The sequence below is a fragment of the Adiantum capillus-veneris genome, chromosome 8 (genome assembly GCF_014529385.1).
Source record: "Adiantum capillus-veneris isolate H3 chromosome 8, ASM1452938v2, whole genome shotgun sequence".
In the NCBI taxonomy this organism is placed as follows: domain Eukaryota; kingdom Viridiplantae; phylum Streptophyta; class Polypodiopsida; order Polypodiales; family Pteridaceae; genus Adiantum; species Adiantum capillus-veneris.
In genome coordinates, this window is record NC_140938.1 from 40,509,570 (window position 1) to 40,530,619 (window position 21,050).

The 21,050-nt window shown below is 40.8% G+C and overlaps 1 protein-coding gene and 1 pseudogene across 1 annotated transcript; both read left to right on the forward strand.

The window, feature by feature from the left end:
* Positions 1-4,456: 4,456 nt before the first annotated feature.
* LOC147452021 (uncharacterized) lies at positions 4,457-7,232 on the forward strand. The gene is made up of 4 exons (XM_086519197.1): positions 4,457-5,011; positions 5,059-5,080; positions 5,166-6,038; positions 7,117-7,232. The coding sequence occupies exons 1-4, from the start codon at positions 4,457-4,459 to the stop codon at positions 7,230-7,232; spliced, it is 1,566 nt and encodes a 521-aa protein (XP_086375323.1).
* A 277-nt stretch (positions 7,233-7,509) lies between these two features.
* LOC147452022 (uncharacterized) lies at positions 7,510-8,841 on the forward strand (annotated as a pseudogene).
* Positions 8,842-21,050: the final 12,209 nt, after the last annotated feature.

Here is a 21,050-nt window from a genome sequence, read left to right on the forward strand (position 1 = left end):
CTGATGCCACTTGATGGGAATGGGATCATGCTAACTAGGGTGGATGAAAGACAAACTGGTGCACAAGTGAGTGTGTGTAGGTTAGATTATCACCTAAGCAAATAAAGCTCCAAGATCAATTAACTTGGACTCATAAACACGATCTTGAGTAGTTGCTAACCCATCACAAGCTCAGCATAAACAATAAATATGTAATGCAAAATAGACTTGTGTTTATTCATTCATGAAATGAGCTTTAAGTAGCTCTACATCCTTGCACCACTGCATGTGGGCTAATTCCACTCTTCTCTCCTTGACTCACACAGTACGACAAAGCTCACACTTTACAGGTTATGATTGGTCAGACTCTCTCTCTCTCTCTCTCTCTCTCTCTCTCTCTCAACTTGAGACCATTGGATAGATCTATCATTCCTACAACATTTTAAATTCTTCTTTTATCAAGACTTTTGTGTGTGTGTGTGTGTGTGTGTGTGTTGTAGTATTAAATTAAATACATGTATACCAAAGAACATGATGTTCAAAAACGATTGGCTTTAGATGAGTAGGCAAGGATTTGTACAGAAATGATTCAGTCTTTGATTCATTACTAAACAACATAATAAGAATGAAAAGAACCTATCAATTGTTATCCATGTCAAACTTGAAAATTATTAGACTAGCTATTGTCCGAAATATTGAAGTAGTTAAAAAATCTCCAGTTTTTTCTAGATTATAAGTAATCTTGCCAAAATTGCACCATATGGTCTTAAAGACTGCTTTTTATAATAACCATTTACTGTAAAACAATGTCCACCCATCCATAAGTTAAAAAATTGTGTGCACTACTTTGTTTTGTAGCTGCACAACAAAAAATGTATGGACCAAAACTTGTATGCAATCCTTTGTTTTGTAACTCTAACCTAATATATGGACCGAAATCGAGCCCTTCTAATACTAAAAACTAACTAACCATAGTAGAACTCAATGGCCAAAATCTTGCAGAAATCTCAAATTATCCAAATGTTTCAATACAAAAGAGGTTGGTATTGAAGCTTTAGTTAAAGCAAGCTCACAAATCACATCAATTAGGGTGTGCCAGCCCTATATATTTATAAAAAAATCCTATTTTCCCACCATATGGAAAAAGGTTGTAGCAGCAAAATCCCAAAACTTCAACCAATGAAGCAGAAGATAATTTGGCTTAGCAACCAGAAAGGAGACTAAGAAGTTAAGAAGATTATTGGATCAGAGTCAAGTCCTTCAAAAAACTATATATGGCAGTAAGAACCACAATTCAACTCAAACACTACAAAATCTATGTATGTATAAGGTTACCAATAATTTATGGCTTGATCAAAACAGTAGTATGATTTCAGCTAGGTAAAATTTTAAACAAAAATGGTAGAACTATATTAGAAGGGTAACAAATCAAAAGAAGAATCATAAAAGCCTGTGGTGGTCTAAAAACTCTAGGCCAGCAAAGTTAGCACTAAACCAGTAAGACAAAGCCAAGGACCCCCACGATTATCCAAGTTTAACTTCTAAACTTGTTAGAATAGACACTATCATATAGTGAAGCTTGCCAAACTTTTTACAGTAGCAATGAAAGTATTATAATTCAAAAGTCAGTAGCTCAATAATTAGGTGGTGCTATAGCAAGCTTAAAGAATTAATCTTCCTAACCAGTAGACCATACCAAAATCGAGCGAAGTCCTAAAAAATACAATCCCAGCAAGAAGACTAGCAACAACAAGAGACTAGGTTTAAAAAATTAGCAAATAAGCCATAGACTAGATCTCCAATACACCCAGCAAAACATTACCCGCTATTGAAACTTATGTAAAGAAAAAATCCCAGTGTGCCATTATCATATCTTTCAACCCTTCAACCCCCAGCTAGGGAGAGCTAGCATTTCTTTCTGAAGTAGGCTCATACCTTAGCATGAGTAATATGCCAACCCATAGAGCAAGACACCTCATGTGTAGGATACAAAAGAATAACCTAATGCAGCACACGCAATGTCATGCCTTCTTTTTATTCACGCCGATTTTAAAAAAATAGAAAAATACATGTTAATCCCAGCAAAGTTTAGCCAATACATGAGAGACCATCAAATACCCAATTAGTGTTTTGATAAATCTATTAGTCTAGAGTTAGCAACCCCTGGTGAAAGGGCACCATGGAAACATAAGGGCCCTAACATAACTTTCAAACCAGAGCGTATAACCCATTTATTGTCTTTAAGCCAAATCTTAGGTAGTAAAAACAGGTCAACAAAGATATGTGGGGAAGAAACTACTACTAGAGTCCACCATCACCTTTTCCATAAGTATCCATGGCAGGCAACCAAAAGTACTACTGATATGCATAAGGTAATACAAAGATTGCATAGATTAGATTAGTATATTCTCAAGCTCAATAAAGTGAGTAGTACTGGAGTCCAACAAAACCAGCTATTAGATTTTTTAGTTAGAAGACCAGCAGTAATAAAAAAATGCATCTTATTTTGTGTCCAAGCCATCCCATTTATGTAAATACATAGTTAATCAATAAGCTACTCATGCTAAACGTTAAAGACTAGGTGAGCAGAGCTCCCCTCCCTTTTAGACTGGTGTCAGTAAAGAGATTATATCGGTCATTATCAGAAAAACCATAATCCCCAAGTACTGCAGATAATGAAATGCCATCAAAATGAAATGTTAATACAGTACCACCATACAATTTAGTATTTAATACAACCATTATTTAGCAGTCTAATGGGCAAACCACATGTCCCAATAAAAATTCAGATGAGTTAAATAGTATGCTTGAAGTGGCCTAAGAAAATTGCCCAACACACCAGATTTTATAACAAATTTTTCAATCACTTTTGTGGAACCAAAATTGTACAACAAGTTACTAATACGAGGCAGGTACCCTTCCAAATCCAATTAAGCATAAACCATGCTTAGAGACCAATATCTTTAAATGATGCATGGCAGTGGCCTTGTAGATCAAGAAGCATAAGCCTAACCAAAGTCTAGATTTAATCCTCACCTTAGATGGTATCTAATGATACAGAAAGTTGGCCACATCTGGTTGTTTTAATTTTGCAAGGGACAACACAGCAAAACCAATGCCCAATTACTAAACCACAATTACCTTCTCTATTTTGCAAAAAGGTAAAAGACAGAAAGAATCCAAGTCTAAGTGAGGGGGGAAGAGCCCATCACCTCTATATAGGGGTAGTTGATTGTTATGAAGCAGCACAAAGCACGTCAGCTAACTACTGTTGGAGTAATGAGACATGACAGGTATGGCCACACTTGGCATGCTCACCACGGTGAGAAATCCTATTAGAATAGTGTACATACCCTTCTCTTCAGGAGGGAAAGAGGAGGAGTTATCATGTCAAGAACACGTCGAGCCAAATTTTGCATCAATCCACCCACTATCAATCCAAGTCATCACAAAGAGAAGCATTCGTCATGAATCACCTTGAGTGAAAGGTGGAAGGGACATGTGGCGACAAATGTTGAGTGCATTAATGTTGCATTGGAGAGTGCAACCAATTTATTCCAGGAGGAATTAAAATGGGAAGGAGACTTTTCATTTATCCTTTATGGGTTAAATCCTTAAGGTATTGCTCCCATTGAGCCTAGCTTTTTAGTGCTTCACACACAACCATGCTTATCAAGATAGTAGTGTAAGCCAATATCAAGGATCCAATCAAAATTACCCTATGAGGTAATTTCAATCGCAAGGTGGACACACCATGCAAAAAAATAAGCCACTTATAATCAGAAGTAGTCATGCGGCAATAGTCTCAAAGCCTTACTCAACTGCCAGAATTGTATGAGAGTGTGTGTGTGTGTGTGTGTGTGTGTGTGTGTGTGTTAAGTTGGGTGAAGCATTATCTGCATCAATAGTTCAAGTAGCAATACTAGTAGGTTAAGTATAGTTGTGAGTGTAGCTAGAAATAGCTATAGACTATCATGGTCAAATGTTGTGACCCTGTGTGTGTGTGTGTGTACCCGCCCTATCCCAGGTGCCATACACAATGGGTTGGCAGTAGGCACATTGAGAGTAATAAAGTCAAGTATGAAGCTTTAGCAGTGATGTGCCAATGTCAAAGTGTCCCTGAAGAGATTAAAGCCAGTCTTATCAACACACTATTTGATTGTGTCTTCAAGGAAGACATTACTCCTGTAGGAGTTTTAAGGCTTTGGTAGCTAGTTTGGGAAAAAATGGTTGTTGTTCGGGTATATGCACGCTAAGGTGGTACACTAGCTACTTCATTTTTTGGGGTCTAGCCACTTCATGTTACTACCTAAGTTTGTAAGTGGTGGAGGTCACTTGTAGTACCGAATTTGAGAACATGGGGTTTTTTTTTCAATATATACATATTAGTGTCTTTTTTTAAAAAGTGAGTTTGAGTGGCTTGGACCCCTTTGTAACAGCCACAAGCGGGGGAATTATGATGCAGAGAGCTGGGGGCATGGAGCTACTGCCGCGCGCCAAACGGGCTCAGTCCTCTCCGCAACACGTCAAGGAGCAGGTGGGGAAAGAAAGGAAGGCACACAGGCACAGGTCTCAGGAGCAAGAAGCCAGACAGAAGGAGAGCAAGCCGGTGAGGAAGACACCACCCAGGCACGTCGTGCATGCTTCTCCAAACAAAAGAGCTGCATCCTCTACTTCTAAGGGGGAGGACCATGACACACGCAGGGTGAAGAAGAGAAGGCCAAATCCTACTCATGCAACACCTGCTGTAGAGGAGAGGCAAGCTCGTCGTTCTCGATCAGGCCAAAACGTCGGAACCCCCTCTTCTCCTGCACCGATGTCTAGGTGGCAGTCTCCTCATGTCAACTTTGAGAGGAAGAGCCAGTTTTGCATGACAAAAGCAGAGGCCCATGAGGTGTACAAGCTTAATTGTGCTGGACAGGATCCTAGGCTTCTCAATGAGGAGGATTTTTCAGATGAAGACTGGCTGCAAGTGTTTACTGAGGTGCCAAAGAGAGGTAGCAAAGTCAAATGCAGGTTTGTTAAGAAGGAATTCTGGAGAAAATTCTAATTCATGTTCACTTCGATGTACCAAGAGCCTCTTGGGAACTATGGTATGGAGGTAACAAAGGCATTTTCCAGGGGTTTCCTCTATGAACATTTGAGAGGGGCTGTGAATTGGGCAGCTTTTGCTGAGAGCATTGTAGCCAATATGGAATCTAGCAAGCTGCAGCTGAAGAAACAGAGATGCGTAGCGTTCCACTTCGCAAGTGCACCGCAGAGATCGCGGCGTATGACCATGGTTACAAATGTAGATGATGGGGATGCCAGCAGGGGTTCTGGCTTGCACAATGCGGCCAAATTTTCAAGGCTTGGAAATTTGTCTCTTTGTAAAGTTGATGATGTTGGAATGGCTGTGGCACTCAGCCAAGCAAAGGCATTAACGCAGTACCATGAAGACTGTAAAAGACAAGATTCCATGCAGGAAAATGTGCATCGAAATGAGGGGGCAATGTCAATTATTAATAGTGTGACAATGCAGCTTGCTAAGGCCAAACATCGATTGGCGGAGTTGCAATCATCTGCGACCGACAGTGTTGATGTGGAAAGGGAGAAGGCACGGGTCTTCAAGCTCGAAATGATGCTAGAGACCTTGCAAGCTGAGGTGGAGGATGATGACTGCAGTGCAGAGTTACTTGAAATTACTAGGGAACTTGAGATGAATGAAGAAATTCTCCCCATACTGAATGCTCGTGTCGATTTTGTAAACGCCATGCAACGCAAGAAAAGACCTGTTCATTTGCAGGTTCCACCCCCCAAAGTGCCACCACCTAATGCTGAGATATCGCAGGTGCCTGATAGTTGCAGTGCATGTGGCCTGCTCATGTACGACAAAGAGGCGTTGGGGATATTCATACTCCCCTGCAGACATGCTTACCACATATATTGTTTTGCCAACCTTGATGGCAGAGAGGGAAAATGCTTGGCTGCAAGTTGTGGTCGTCTCATCCCAGATAATATCAAGGAATTAATGTTTGTAGACACCGGGGGCAACACATCTCCCGGATGCTTAAAGTTTGGTAAGCAGGTCATTTTGCTCATTTACATATGGTATCTATGAATGTGGCTGAGAATGTGCATTGTTATTACCATCTTCCTAGGTAACATATGGGAAGGCACCTAACATAGAGGTAGTTGTGTTTGTGGTAGAATTAGTCTACTACCAGTACAACTTCAGGCCTGTGCATACTTGTAGGTGTCATATGAGCATGATCTCAAAGGTGGCTACCTATAATTGCATCTCCACAAGTACTAGCTTCCAAAGTGGTGCTTACTGGGGCAGACATCTAATAGTGTGACATGAAGGGTATCCACCCTGTTAGACGGTAGCTATGGTGCCTATTTCTTAATGGTGGCTGGTAGTTTCCCTCCAAGAGAACTGTGGTACCTCTTGTACGTGTGGTAGAAATGCGGTTGGCTAGGTGGTACCATGTATAGCTGTTCTAGACTAGATATTAGCTAGGTAGGTCTTAGCTGGCAAGGTGGTAGCTGGCTGGGTGGTAGATGGCTAGCTGCTGACTAGCTACCACTAGCTACTCAGAGCTAGCTAGTGACTAGCTATTGCTGAGTGGTGGCTACCTAGTCAACACTACCTAGTCACAGGTAGCCACCCTTCAACACTGCCTAGTCACAAATGCTGACTTGCTAGCTGGTTGGGTAGTATGTGCCTAGGTGGCTAGTGACTATGTGGTAGCTTCTACAAAGGTGGTAGTACCTATGGTAGGTGGTGGTCCACCCCACCCAAGTCAAACCTGCCTAGTCACGAGTGCTGACTTGGTTGTTGGCTGGACAGTAGGTGGCTAGGTGGCTAGTGGCTTATGTGCTAACTACTCCAAAGGTGGTAGCTATGGTAGGGGGTGACTACCACTTTATTGCCATGATCATGTGTCTTACATTCAATCTTTAGGCTAAATTGTAGCAACTATGGTTTGAGCCACCCAGCACAGTGTTGTTACCCACTAGTATTGTGGTAGCTACCAGTCTGGGGATAGCTACCTTTTTCATGCAATGGTATCTAGCATGGTGGGACATAATCTTTAAGGTTATATCCATTGATGGTTAGCTTGTCATAACCTAAATTGCCTAATGCTTGTGCAGAATCTACCTCCAAGAAAAAAAGTGAGGTGCAGGTCCTTTCGACCAAATCAGATGACAGTTTTGGTAACCCTCTCTTCGGGGACATTCGTAAAATATTTGTATGGTTTTATCAATAAATGTTGCCTAAGCTTCCTATCTATTGATCAGATGCTGAAAAGGGTGATTGAAACACCAAAGTGATCTCCAAAGAGGTCAAAGTGCGCGCTACGATCAATGTTGTCTCTGATAAGGAAGAGAGACATTGCAATCTAGAAGGTAATAGCAGTTCCTTGGGTCCTTAGAAGCACTTGTTTAGTACAAAGTTTACTCATCATTATTTTTTACACTGCACCTAGAGTTTATTTTTGGGATGTCTCAGAAACAGATGTACCTGATATAGAGGAAACCCAATTAATGGATGGTGATGTGCTCCCCATTGCGCATGAAATACTTACAGAATTGCCACTTGTCAGGGAAGAAGTGGAGCTCTTCAAGAGCTAGTATCCTAGAAAACCCTTGAAATCCATACCGGTGAACCAAGAGAAATCTCCCTCAAAAATCCCTAATACTGCAGAGGCTTTTGCAGCGGCAAGAAATGCAAAAAAATGCAAAGGGACTTCAGGTATAACTGGGTAGTCTCTGAGATGTTTGCATCTGTATGGCTTGATTAGGGTGTTTATTAATAGTTACTGCTCTTGCAGGGGGGGCAAGGGGAGACCAGAATGAAAGGTTGGATGCAGCCAAAGGGTCAGAGAGTGCTAAAGAGAAGGATTCTGTGGTTGTGGATGGGGACATCGGTGCAGTATGAGGAGAAAACCTCAAAAAAGGTGTTGCAAACACACAGGCAAAAAGATGCCTAGCTTAGACTCTACCTAGTGTCCATGAGTGATGCTTTATAGCCAACCCTTCTATGAGCCTTTTTGGTTGTACCATCCTTTTTGTATCAAACCACTATCCTTCTTTGTACCGCAATCCTTTTGTAATGTAACAATAGAACGTTTGGATCAACCTGGAGTTCCTCTTTCATTGTCAAAGTGTTTTCTTATGTGACTTGTGATGTGGTGCATGTGTCTTTTGATGCCTTGTCCATTGAGGTGAGATCCATTTTCTCAAAAAAAATAAAAAATATTGCAACTTTCTGACTCTTGCGTTCTGTTTGTTTAGAGGAACTCAAACCCTTGGGCTACAACAGGTGGAAATGGGTAATGCCCCAAGGATTGGAAGGGGTTTTGAAGATCTTGTCTACTTTACGACGCAAGGTTTTGCCAACACAGAAAAAACACCAAAGGAGCTGCTCCTACTGATACAATCTTTGGCTATTTTTTCTGGTAAGGAAGGCACTGACATGAAGAGTGGTACAATGTCTGATGATGAATCACAGGATCCTACTGTCGAGGCATCCACGCATGTGCAGCCCCTTCAGACTTCATCCCTGTCGGTGATGCTCAGAAAGATTTCCCTCTGGGGCAAGATGTGTAGCCAGAGCCTGTGAAAGAAGTGCATTTTCCAGAGTTACAGCAAGATGTAAGTTCCTGTACAAAAAGGTGGAAGGATTTTCTAATGCCTTTCCCAATTAGCATTGTGACTGCTCGGCTGATGGAGGGTACACCACCTCCAACCTGTCCTACTCAAAAACAACCTTGTATTAGACATGAATGGGGTTCTCTTGAGAAGATACCCCAATCTAGAGATCCCTCTGAGAACCAAAGATTTTCTCTGTCGAAAAGTGTTCAAGGGAGGCAGTGACCGTGGCACCTTTTGCATAATCAGGCCAGATGTGCTTCAATTTCTTCGTGAATGCGCAGACATCTTTCACCTTTGCATATTACACTTAAGGGTTGCCTGAGAGGGATGCACCCCAGAATCTGGAAAGAGCAATTCTGCCAAACTGACTGTGTCATATTGCCTTTCAGACTTACTGATATCAGAGAGCTGCAAGGCGGCGAAGCAAAACCGGTTGTTGTAAAGGGATTACCGGAGCTCTTAAAAAGGAGACCAGATTGGAGGGGGTCATCGATTTTTATGGTGGACGATACATAGTACAAAAATATGCTCAACAGTGATACAACCATGATATGTCCACCAACATTTCAACTGGATGACAAATCACAAGATCCTCGCTACCTCACGAAAAATGATACGCGGTACTTCAAGTCATTTGTAATTGAGTTGAAATTTTTAAGGCTTAGGCAACTGTGTTGTCTCCTCCTTGCAAATGCCACCATTATAAATCTTGTTGTATGGTAGATGTCTATTTCTGCATGGTAGCTGCCTGTTTATGAATGTTAGCTCTATTTTCTGCATGGTAGCTACCTATTCTTGATTGGTAGCTCTCTATTTTTTCATGTTAGCTGCCTGTTTAAGATTGGTAGCTATCTATTTTCTGCATGGTAGCTAGCTTCTTATTGTTGGTAGCTATCTATTTTCAGCATGGTAGCTAGCTACTCATGACTGGTAGCTATCTGGTATTAGCATGGTAGCTAGCTTTATCTGCACGGTAGTTCTATGTGGCATCTACCTATTTCTACACGGTAGCTACCTTTTGTCTTATGGTAGCTACCCCCTCTGACTCATGATTCATACTCATGACAATTTTGAAATAGAAGATTGTGTGCATGGGAGAGATAGAGAGAGAAATGAAAGGGAGAGAGAGAGAGAGAGAGAGAGAGAGGGGGGGGGGGGGGGGGGGAGACAGAGAGGATGCTCGTTTTACAGTTCCAATTTCTTAATTGATTCACGGTTGGAGTCTATGATGAGGCCTTGTGCCTCGGCCTGGGAACTATCAGCTGAAGACTTTAATCCTCGTCTTGGATGTTCGTTCTTCCTACCGCTTACCAAAAGCTCCTGTTGTGGATCCTTTATCCTAATCCTATGTCTTTTTTGTTTTGACTGAGGCTCCTCCCCTTGGGGTTTTGCTGTGATATAATATTTCAAGGGTTTTACCTCGGTGATTTTCAGCCTTGTGTTTGGGTTTTCAGCCGTTACGGTGTAGTTTTATGTTACAGTTTTTGCCCACCTTCTTTTCCGCGAGAGAGAGAGAGAGAGAGAGAGGCCGTGACTCGAGGATGCTGGTTTTTCTCACCTGTAAGGGAACTGTCTGTGAATCCTTTTCACCCAAATCTGTCCATGTCAGACTTGTAGAAAAGAATTCAAATTTTGTTGATGGAACCATAAAACCCTTCTATGGTCTCATAAAGTGGTAATTCATTCAATTAATACCTAGACTTATTCACACACACATACTTTAAACTCATTTCCTCGCTCAACACCTGGTTGGCTCGAAAGTCAGGCGATCCTTGCGGTATTTATTTTTTAGTTAGAAGTGGGAAATTACAATGGCTTTGAATACCAAGGTTCCTGACTTGTTCACACCTAGTCATCACTCGCTCTGGCTAAATTGAGGTTTAAGGATTGAGAGGAGATTTGGAATTTTGGTTGGATTATTGTTTGTTCATTGACGACGAGGCCTTGGGCCTTAAACCCTAAACCATCAGCTGAAGACTTCCCTACCCACAACAACCTCCCAAGTGAAAGGAAGGTACCATTACAGAGCAAACACTTCTCTACCCACAGCAACCTCCAAAGTGAAAGGAAGGAACCATTACACGTACAAAAATAGAGAGCAAACGTCCTATTGTGAATTAGAGCCCAAGAACAACATAGCAGTATATCCTTGCACCATTTAATTTGGAAGAAACAAAGGATACTTTACTCATTGAATATACTGGAAATTCTAAGGTCCCTATGTATCAAAGGGAATGCTGTTGTAAATAGCCTCATATACATCGGGGGACATCATAAACAAGTTGTGGTCGATTCTCTCCATGGGAAACTTGATAGCTCTCACAAGGTGTGATAACATATAGACTTCGGGCTTCGAGTGCAAGAGCTTGTATTCATGTGGATTTCCAGATCACTTCTCATACCAAATTCCCTTGACCACATAAGATCCTCGTAGGCAATAATTACCCCAAGCATCGGTAATTGGAGACTCGATGCATGACTTCTCTCTCGTGTACTTCAACAAATAGAAGTCCACAAGCTCTTCATTGTCTGCACTTGTAGCAACAGCAAAAATATAATCTACATGCAGAACATCTGTTAGGGTGTCATAATATCCTCCATAGGCTGGATTGTCTGTTTCTTCCTCTGCCTCAAAGTCATCCGTGGGCTCGATCAAAACGTACTCCCAAGACCCCACATGCGCAGAATTGGAGCTTCTCCTCCAGAGACCGAGCATACAGGCACGACAAAAGCATGATAGTGTCCTACTTCTCAGAGCTTTCCCATTTGTCAGTGAATAACCAGATACGCAATGAATGCTCCGCGCATTAGGGACAGCCTTACAATCCCATGCCTGACTTCGATCGAGCTCATCTAACTTGATCTCCCAAAACACTCGTGATACTAGCCTGGTATTTGATGGATAAGAAGCCTCTGCGCTTGTAGACATGGTCTCCCTCAAGAATGCTACAACTTCATGTGCACACTCGAGTTTTAGTTCATTTGGCTTCAACTACTCATGAGTGAGATGACGTTTGATGACAATCACTACTCCATCATGCTCACCTTTTCCATGACCTGATCCTGAAAAATTCCATGTCATAAGAGCCCCTGTTAGAGTGCCATACCTAGCAACAAAGTAAAAAGGCCTCCTGGCTTTGAATTGAGAGGCTGCACCATCTGACCACACCCAATGTTCTTGGACTGCTATGCCAACTTGTTGCAACCATTGGTGATGTAGCATGAAACAATGCTGAACAAAAAGAGTATCATGAGTCTTGTCATCTGATATATAGAAGTGATAATATTTTTGGACCACTCCTGCAACGTGGATATAGGTGATGTGGACAAATATTGTGACCTGATCAGAGTACCAATGCATTGTTTGAATCTTGTTCTTCTCTTTGAATGTGTAGTTCTCTGCAAAGTGCACTACAGACAATACCACCGTTTTTGACTAGAAGACACTCTTTGAATTGCTCAGCCTGCCACCTATACACAGAGTTATGTTGGATATACTTCTTCAAGTGATCCCTAAACAAAACCAGAAGCTGTTTGATGTTCATCTTCTTGAATGAAAGGACTTTCCTCTTCTTCTTTTTCCCGGCATCTGTTTGTCCAACTTCGGCATCTGTTTGTCCAACTTCGACATCCTCGAATAGCTTGACTGTCACGATGCATCCTGTCTGTGATTCTTCCCTTGGGCATGCAGGCATTTTTTATGGTCCACAAATAGAGAATTCTCCCATTAAACATTTTTTATTGTGATGGCTGACACTTTCAGACTTCGGACACACAATAGATTCCCATAGTATTGTCGTACTGCTGTAGGTTTGAGCACATGCATTGCACTTGTCAGTGGCCCCACAAATCTTACATTGGCAAGTACAACTGACAGAATGCAAGCCAAGAGAACCTTGCCTTATCTGGTTTAAGGCATCTCTCAAAAAAGACATCTCGACATGTGTTATGCAGCAGCACGTGTACCTATCCTTAAGTTTGCCGACAAAGTATGGCTTCAGTTTCTCGAAAGTTCGTTGCCCAATCTTCACATCTAGATGGGCTCTTTGAAATTGAAGTAAGAATTCTACCTATAAACATGCAAACCTTTGGACTTCGCATCCATATGAGCACAATTTAAGCAGCAAGTTTAAAAAAAATTGTTGACCTATTTCTATTATGCACTTGATTGTACCTACTCATGGCCTCGTCAGCTTAAGTATATTTGATGGAAACCATGCACTTCAAATTACCTTCCCTAATACAGGAAGCTAGCAGGTGTCATGCAATCTATAGCCACCCGTCACCAGACTAGCCTCCTTGATGAGCTCTTTTTCAGGTTGCCACCACCTAGGGGGTAGCTACCTGTATGATGAGCTCTTTTTCACGTTGCCACCACCTAGGGGGGTAGCTACCTGTATGATCTGTTAGTGTACTTGTTTCATGCACCTACCACCACATAGCACCCAACCAAAAATGAATGTAGGTTGGTAGCTACCTGACCATAATCTTCAACCGATAGAAAGTTGAACCCTAGGGGATAGCTACCATGTATGGAAGGTAGCAAGGGATTGGTCACGCCCTACCTTGGAAGGCTGCAAACCAAATGGGTAGCTACCTAGACCATAATTGTGATGATCTCAAGAAAGACTGAAATCCATGTCATTGTAGCCACCTCATGAGCACACCCCACCACAAATAATGGGATAGCTACCAAGCAAGGTACTTACAATGCACACTGACCACTCTTCCTGCAATGTATATAGTATAAGTTGTAGTTGTAGCTGTAGTTGTTGCTTGAAACCTCCTGCTTCACTACCAACACCCTCTATGCTTAGCTCAAAAAGATGCTCTAGTTTCTTGCCAATTGGAAAACAAAAGCAAAACGTCTTCTCTGCAAAACCTCCTACAAAACTCCCCTTCTGTGTTTGTCGTGTGCTTGGAAAAGAAGCTTATGTGCAAATGCTCCTGCAAGACTACCAACTTTGTAAGAAACTCCCCTTCTGTGTTTGGTTCGTACAAAAGCTTTTGCGCAAATGTTTCTGCAAGACTATCAATGCTCACTCTCATGTGCTTGGTTTGTGTGCATGTAGAGAGCGAGAGAGAGAGAGAGAGAGAGAGAGAGAGAGAGAGAGAGAGAGAGAGAGAGAAGGAGAGAGCAAGGTGTCTGCTCGGTTGGTGCACTATGTAATCATGTTAATGTATAACGTGAGTTCGAAAGGAGGGGTTTTAAAATACCAAAAAATTGGGCAATTTAATAGAGATACATTAAAATAAGGGGTTTTATATTCAATTTTGGAAAAAAAATCCTAAAATAAAGGGTCATTTTATTCGTTTAGACATGTTAAAAGAGGGGTTTTTAAAATACCCCACGAACGCACGTTATATAGGGGGGTATTGAACGGTGAACCCCCCGAGGGTGTCTGTGCATGTAGAGAGAGAGAGACAAGGAGAGAGAGAGAGAGAGAGAGAGAGAGAGAGAGAGACATCCGACTAATTTTGTTTGAAAGTTCTCCAGGGGCGTGGAGGGAACGAACTATGAAATTGCCAAAGGTCGTAGAACTCTTCTCTTGGTTCCTGCCAAAGTTTTATTTAGAACTCTTCTCTTGGTTCCTGCTTTGATATGCAAGAAGCTACCTCTCCATCACCAATTTCCGTGACATAGGTATTTAGTCCACCTAACCATGCACACACCCGTCTTTGCATGATATATTTCATGCTTTTTCTCTTGATCCCAAAAAATCCTCATATGTGTAGTTTGTTAAAAGTAATATGTTCCATAAACTTAATTAAGCATGGGTGAGTAGAATTGGATTAACCTGCTACGTAAAACCGACTGAGCCAAAAGACTACAATAGTCGTGAGCAAAAATTCTGTCTATAGTCAAGGAGAGACCACCTAACACCTGTCGCCCTGACTAGGAATTATAGAGAGTGGGTCAATCAAAGCCTATAGACAAGAAAAATCTAAAGAGAGTGTCCCAATCCACCCAATTGCTTGGGAGGGCCTGGTGTTTAGGGATGTGTGTGTTATAGTATTAAATTAAATACATATACACCAAAGAACATGACGTTCAAAAAACACCTGGCTTTAGATGACTAGGCAAGGATTTGTACAAAAATGACTCAGTCTTTGATCCATTACTATACAACAAAATAAGAATGAGGTATCATTCCAAATGATTTTATAAAAAAGTATCAGAACTATTGAGGTCATCCCAATTGAATCATCAAGGGTCTTCAAAGTTGGGCTGCAGCAAGCTAAACTTTTTTAAGCCAAAATAGAATTCTCACCTGCATACATAATAGTCAAGATAGAATTCTCACCTGCATCCATATAGCCAAGACAATAGATATGTTAGACTTGGCTAAGTATGGCAGGCTTCAAAGAACCTATTAGTTGTTATCCATGTCAAACTTAAAAAATTTTAGACTAGCTATTGTCCTAAATATTAAAGTAGTTGAAAAATCTCAAGTTTTTTCTACATCATAAGTAATCCTGCCAAAATTGCACCATCATATGGTCTTAAAAACTGCTTTTTATAGTGACCATTTATTGTTAAAAAAATTATATGCATTGCTTTGATTTGTAGCTACAACAAAAAATGTATGGACAAAAACTTGTATGAAATGCTTTGTTTTGTAACCACAACCTAATATATGGACGGAAGTCGAGCCCTTCAAATAGTAAAAACCAGCTAACCACTATAGAACTCAATGGCCAAAATCTTATAGAATCTCAGATTACCCAAATGTTTCAACACAACAGAGGTTGGTATTGAAGCTTTAGTTAAAGCAAGCTCACAAATCACATCAATTAGGGTATGCCAAACCTATATCGGTTTATCAAAAAATCCAAATTTCCCACCATATGGCAAAAGGTTGTCGTAGCAAAATCCAAAACTTCAACCAACAAAGCGAAGATAGATTCAACTTAGCAACCATAAAGGAGACTAAGAAGTTAAGAAGATTATTGGATCATACTCAAGCCCTTCAAAGAACCATATATGGCAGTAAGGACTAGACTTTAACTCAAACACCAGAATATATACGTATGTATAAAGTTACCAATAATTTATGGATTGATTAAAATAGTAGTATGATTTTAGCTAGGTAAAGTTTTAAAGAATAATGGTAGAACTATATTAGAAGGGTAACAACTCAAAAGAACAACGATAAAAGCCTGTGGTGGTCTCAAACATCTAGGGCAGCAAAGTCAACACAAAGCTAGTAAGACAAAGCCAACAACCCCCAGGATTAGCCAAGTTTAACTCCTAAACTTGTTAGAATAGACACTATCATATACTAAAGCCTGCCAAAATTTTTACTGTAGAAATAAAATTATTATAGGTCAAAAGCCAGTAGCTCAGTAATTAGGTGGTGTCTAAGTAAGCTTAAAGAATTAATCTTCCTAGGAAATCAACAGACCATACCCAAAGCGAGCCAAGTCCTTAAAAATCCAATCCTAGCAAAAAGACTAGCAACAACCAGAGGCCAGGTTTTAAAAATCAGCAAATAATCCATAGACCAGATCTCCAATACAACCAGTAAAAGAAGCCTTTTGACTTTACATTTGTCATTTCTTACAATCTTACCCTTCACTTTTGCATTTTAAACTAGATGTTTTTGTAAGGTTTTTCTTGAAGTGAATCAATGAGTGACAAGTGGAGGATCTCTCCTTTCTTAAATATTTTAAGCTTCATACTATATAGTACTAGATCCATTATACATAGTACTAGTATGTGACCCGCGTGTTACTACGACCAAGAAAGAGTATCATTCACATTTGGGTAGCCCCACCTCCCCCCTTCTTTAAAGGGATAACATGTGTAAGTATTATTTATGCATCCAATTCAAGGTAGTGACAACCATATCTTTAATGAATTATTATGTGCAATAAGATTTTACATGCTTTATGGTATCAATTCAAATCACATTGACGTTTTGCTGTCGCACATTGACTTTGTGCGACAACAAAAAGTGCATAGAGAATTGAATGAACATAACAACTATAGAACATAAACTTAAAAGATTGCACTTTTTTTTTTGGGGAGAGAGAGAGAGAGAGAGAGAGAGAGAGAGAGAGAGAGACAACAATCCACTTACATTATTGTAAGTAGTCTTTATAAGCATAACGTAATATTCATCTCTAAAGAAAAAGTTTTTTGAAAGTCACTAAATGTTGTTTTTTGTGGAAAAACTCACAATTGTGAGTGAATTATATTGATCGTCCCAAAAAATTATAGAATCTTGCCATGCTCGTGTCAAGCCATGACATCACTGAGAGACCATAATTACACTGGCTATCTGGGGAGCCACCCTGTTAAGTATGGAGCTTAATTTACCTCTTGTAATTTTCTGTGGTAAAAACGCACATTTGTAAGGCCCCCATTATGAGGAGAAGCCATCGTGCATGGAGAAAAATCACTCTCCGGAATGTTTCTTTTGGCTAGAATATTATGGCCTGATGACGGTCGAAAAGTGGTCGAAAAACGACCGGTCGGTTGGTCGGTTGGCCGGTGGTCGGAAGTCAATGGCCGGTGGCCGATGGCCGAATTTAGTGACCAGTGGACAAATTCAAAAGCGGACTTGTCTTCTCAAGGGCAGCCACACATGGGCGGATTAGAGGGTCCGATTGGGACTTATCTACACAAGGGCGGCTACACATGGCTGCCTCTCATGAGAGAGGGCAGCCCTTTTGGCCTATAAAAGGAGGCCATTTCTACACACATTTCAGAGTGTGAAGTTGATGCAACAAGGTGTGTGTGAGGCGGTGAGAGTGAAGCAAGACGGGAGCTCTATTAAGGGTATAATCCCTTTGTAAACTACTTCTTGTTTTGAAGTACTAAAGCCATTGAGTGGCTGCTTTCCCGTGGATGTAGCTCACATTGGGTGAACCACGTATATCGTGTGTACTCTCTCTCTCTCTCTCTCTCTCTCTCTCTCTCTCTCTCTCTCTCTCTCTCTCTCTCTCTACTCTATAATCTCTTGTGTGTGAAATCTATCTCTCTCCATTAAGTAATCTAATCAAATATTATCTATTTAGCTACGTCATATTTCCTAACAACTGGTATCAGAGAAAGGTTTTCTCATAGCTAAATTATATCAAGGAAAGGATTCCTTGAATTGAGTGGGAGTTATGGTGAAGGAAGGGAAGCTCAAGATTGAGAAGTTCAACGGCAAAAACTACCAACATCGGAAGATGCAGATTGAAGACTATCTCTACCAGAAGGACCTCTATTTGCCACTAGGCTATCTTGCAAGGAAGCCAGCAACAATGGTAGATGAAGCATGTATTGTCCTTGATTGAAAGGCACTGGGAACAATCCGGTTAAGCTTGGCGTCAACGGTGGCCTTCAATGTTTTGGAGATGAAGACCACGAAGGACTTGATGAAGTCACTTGACGACTTCTACAAGAAACCATCGGCATCCAATAAGGTATTTCTTATGAAGCACTTGTTCAATCTAAAGATGGCAGAGAATGGTTCAGTTTCAGAACGCCTAAATGACTTTAACACAAACATAAGTCAACTTCGATTGGTGAAAATAAATTTTGATGATGAAGTGCGAGCTCTCCTTATACTATCATCTCTATTGGACAGTTGGGATAGCCTTGTGATGGCTATAAGTAATTCTATTTTTTGCACAAATACTCTTAAGTTTGATGATGTTGTGGGTGTTCTCCTAAGCGAGAAAATACGAAGGAGAAGCACAGGAGAATCATCAAGTGCTGCCAGTGTCAGTGGAAACAAGAGGAAGGCCTAAGGAGAGGTTCAAAAACCAAAAGGGTCGTGATCGCTCAAGACAGAGCAAGTCACGCACAAAGTCAGTTCTTGAATGTTGGAACTGCGGAAAGAAGGGCCACGTTAAGAAGGATTGCTGGTCCAAGAAGAAGAAGGAGACTGAGTCTCAAGACAACAAGCCAGTATCGGAGGCCAATGTGGTAGGTAAAGTAGAGAAAGATGCTTTAATTCTCTCATTAGACAATGTGTCTAATTCTTGGATAGTAGATTTCGGGGCTTCATTCCATGCGACACCACACAAGCAACATTTCCAAGATCACACCAAAGGTAATTTTGGGTATGTATAATTGGGGGATGATGAAGCTTGTGAGATTGTCAGCAAAGGTACAGTTTATGTCAAAACTGCTAACGGAAATGAATGGAACTTAAAGATGTTAGGCATGTTCTTTTTCTTTGGAAAATTTTGATCTCTACAGGACAATTGGACGATGAAGGTCACGACATTGCATTCGAAAACAAACAGTGGAAGATATCAAAGGGATCTTTGGTGGTTGCCAAGGGAGAAAAGGTCGGTACACTTTACTTGTGTACTATCAGCACGCAACCTTCAGCTTGTGCAGCAACTACAGAAGTTGACAGTGCGGTGTGGCACTACTGGCTTGGGCATATGAGTGCCAAAGGAATGCAAATCCTTCAAACAAAGAAGCTTCTACCAGGTTTGAAAGAAGTGGACTTAGAGTTCTGTGAAGATTGTGTTTATGGTAAACAAAACAGGGTAAAATTTCAAAAATTAGAAAATGAAAGAAAAAATAAAAAAACTTGAGTTGGTTCATTCTGATGTTTGGGGTCCTGCAAGTACACCATCACTTGGTGGCTCATTGTACTATGTAACATTCATAGACGATGCAACTAGAAAAACATGGGTTTGTGTCATGAAGAATAAGCCCGATATATTTTCCATATTTCAAAGGTGGAAAGCCTTTGTGGAGAATGAAACAGGTACCAAGGTTAAATACCTCAGATCTGACAATGGAGGTGAATATTGCAGCCAAGCTTTTGAAAGCTTTTGTGCTAGCAATGGCATTCGGAGGCAAAGGACAACCCCGAGGACACCTCAACAAAATGGGATTTCGGAAAGGATAAACAGGACAATCATGGAGAGAGCACAAAGCATGTGGCTACATGCAGGCCTACCGCTTGAGCTTTAGGCGGAAACTGTAAGTACGTCTATGTACTTAATCAACTGGTCACCCTCAACGGCATTGGATGGGGGAGTTCCAGAAGAGGCATGGACAGGTAAACCGGTGAATTATGCATTTCTCAAAGTGTTTGGGTGTGAGTCTTTCATGCACATAGATAGAAGCCTAAGATCAAAGCTATATGCAAAGTCTAAAAAGTGTTTCTTCATTGGATATGGAAAAGGTGACTTTGGGTATGGCCTAAGGAATCCCGAAGATGGTAAAATCTTAAGGAGTAGGGATGTAATTTTTAACGAACAAAATATGTACAAAGATTACTTGGAAAGAAAACAAACAAAAGAAACAGGTGATGAGTACATGGAGCTTCAGGATGATGAAGACTCAAGGATTGCAAATAGTGACAATGTGCAACAAACGTCAACCAAATGAGGAGCCTCAACCTATTCCCTGAAGATCTACAAGAGCAAGTAGACCTCCAAAAAGGTTTGTTCCTTTCTTCAACCATCTCTTGATCTCAGATTTTGGAGAGTCGGAATCATACGCAGAAGCTATGCAGCACAAATCCAAAGAGCATGCAAGTGGAGATCGACTCACTACATTGCAAACAAACATGGGGGTTGGTTGAGTTGCCTAAAGGTAAGCGGGCACTTCAAAACAAATGGGTGTACAAGCTGAAGGAAGAAGAAGGTGGGAAGAAAAGGTACAAGTTTAGGCTTGTGGTGAAAGGGTTTTCTCAAAAGAAAGGTATTGACTTCAATGAAATATTTTCTCTTGTTGTAAAAATAAACTCAATTAGGCTTGTCTTAATCCTTATGGTTGCTCATGATCTAAATCTTAAGCAAATGGATGTAAATATGGCATTCCCTCACGGTGACTTAGAGGAGGAAATTTACATGCTTCAACCAAGGGGTATGAAGTAAAAGGTAAGGAGAAAATGGTTTGCAGATTAAAGAAAAACTTGTATGGATTAAAGCAAGCATCAAGACAATGGTACTTGAAGTTTGATCGATGGATGTTAGATCATGGATTCAGAAGATGCAACTCAGATCATTGCGTCTACACGAAGAATTGGGAGATGGGAAGTTCATCATCCTAATGTTGTATGTTGATGACATACTGATTGCAAGTGCTAACATGCAGGACATCAAAGACCTAAAAGAGAAGCTGTCTAAATCTTTTTCAATGAAAGATTTAGGTGTTGCAAAGAGGATACTTGGTATGAAAATATCATGGGACAGGATGAAGAAGACAATAAATCTATCTCAAGAGGATTACATCAAGAAGGTACTAGAAAGGTTTGCAATGCAAAATGCAAAACCAGTTTCTAGACCACTGGCTGGTCACTTTAAACTAACAAACGATATGTGTCCAAAGACACAAGAGGAGATAGCCTATATGTCTAAAGTTCCATATGCTACAGCGGTAGGTTCTCTAATGTATCCTATGGTTTGGACAAGGCCAGATATTGCACATGCACTGGGAGTTCTAAGTAGGTTCATGGACAACCCAG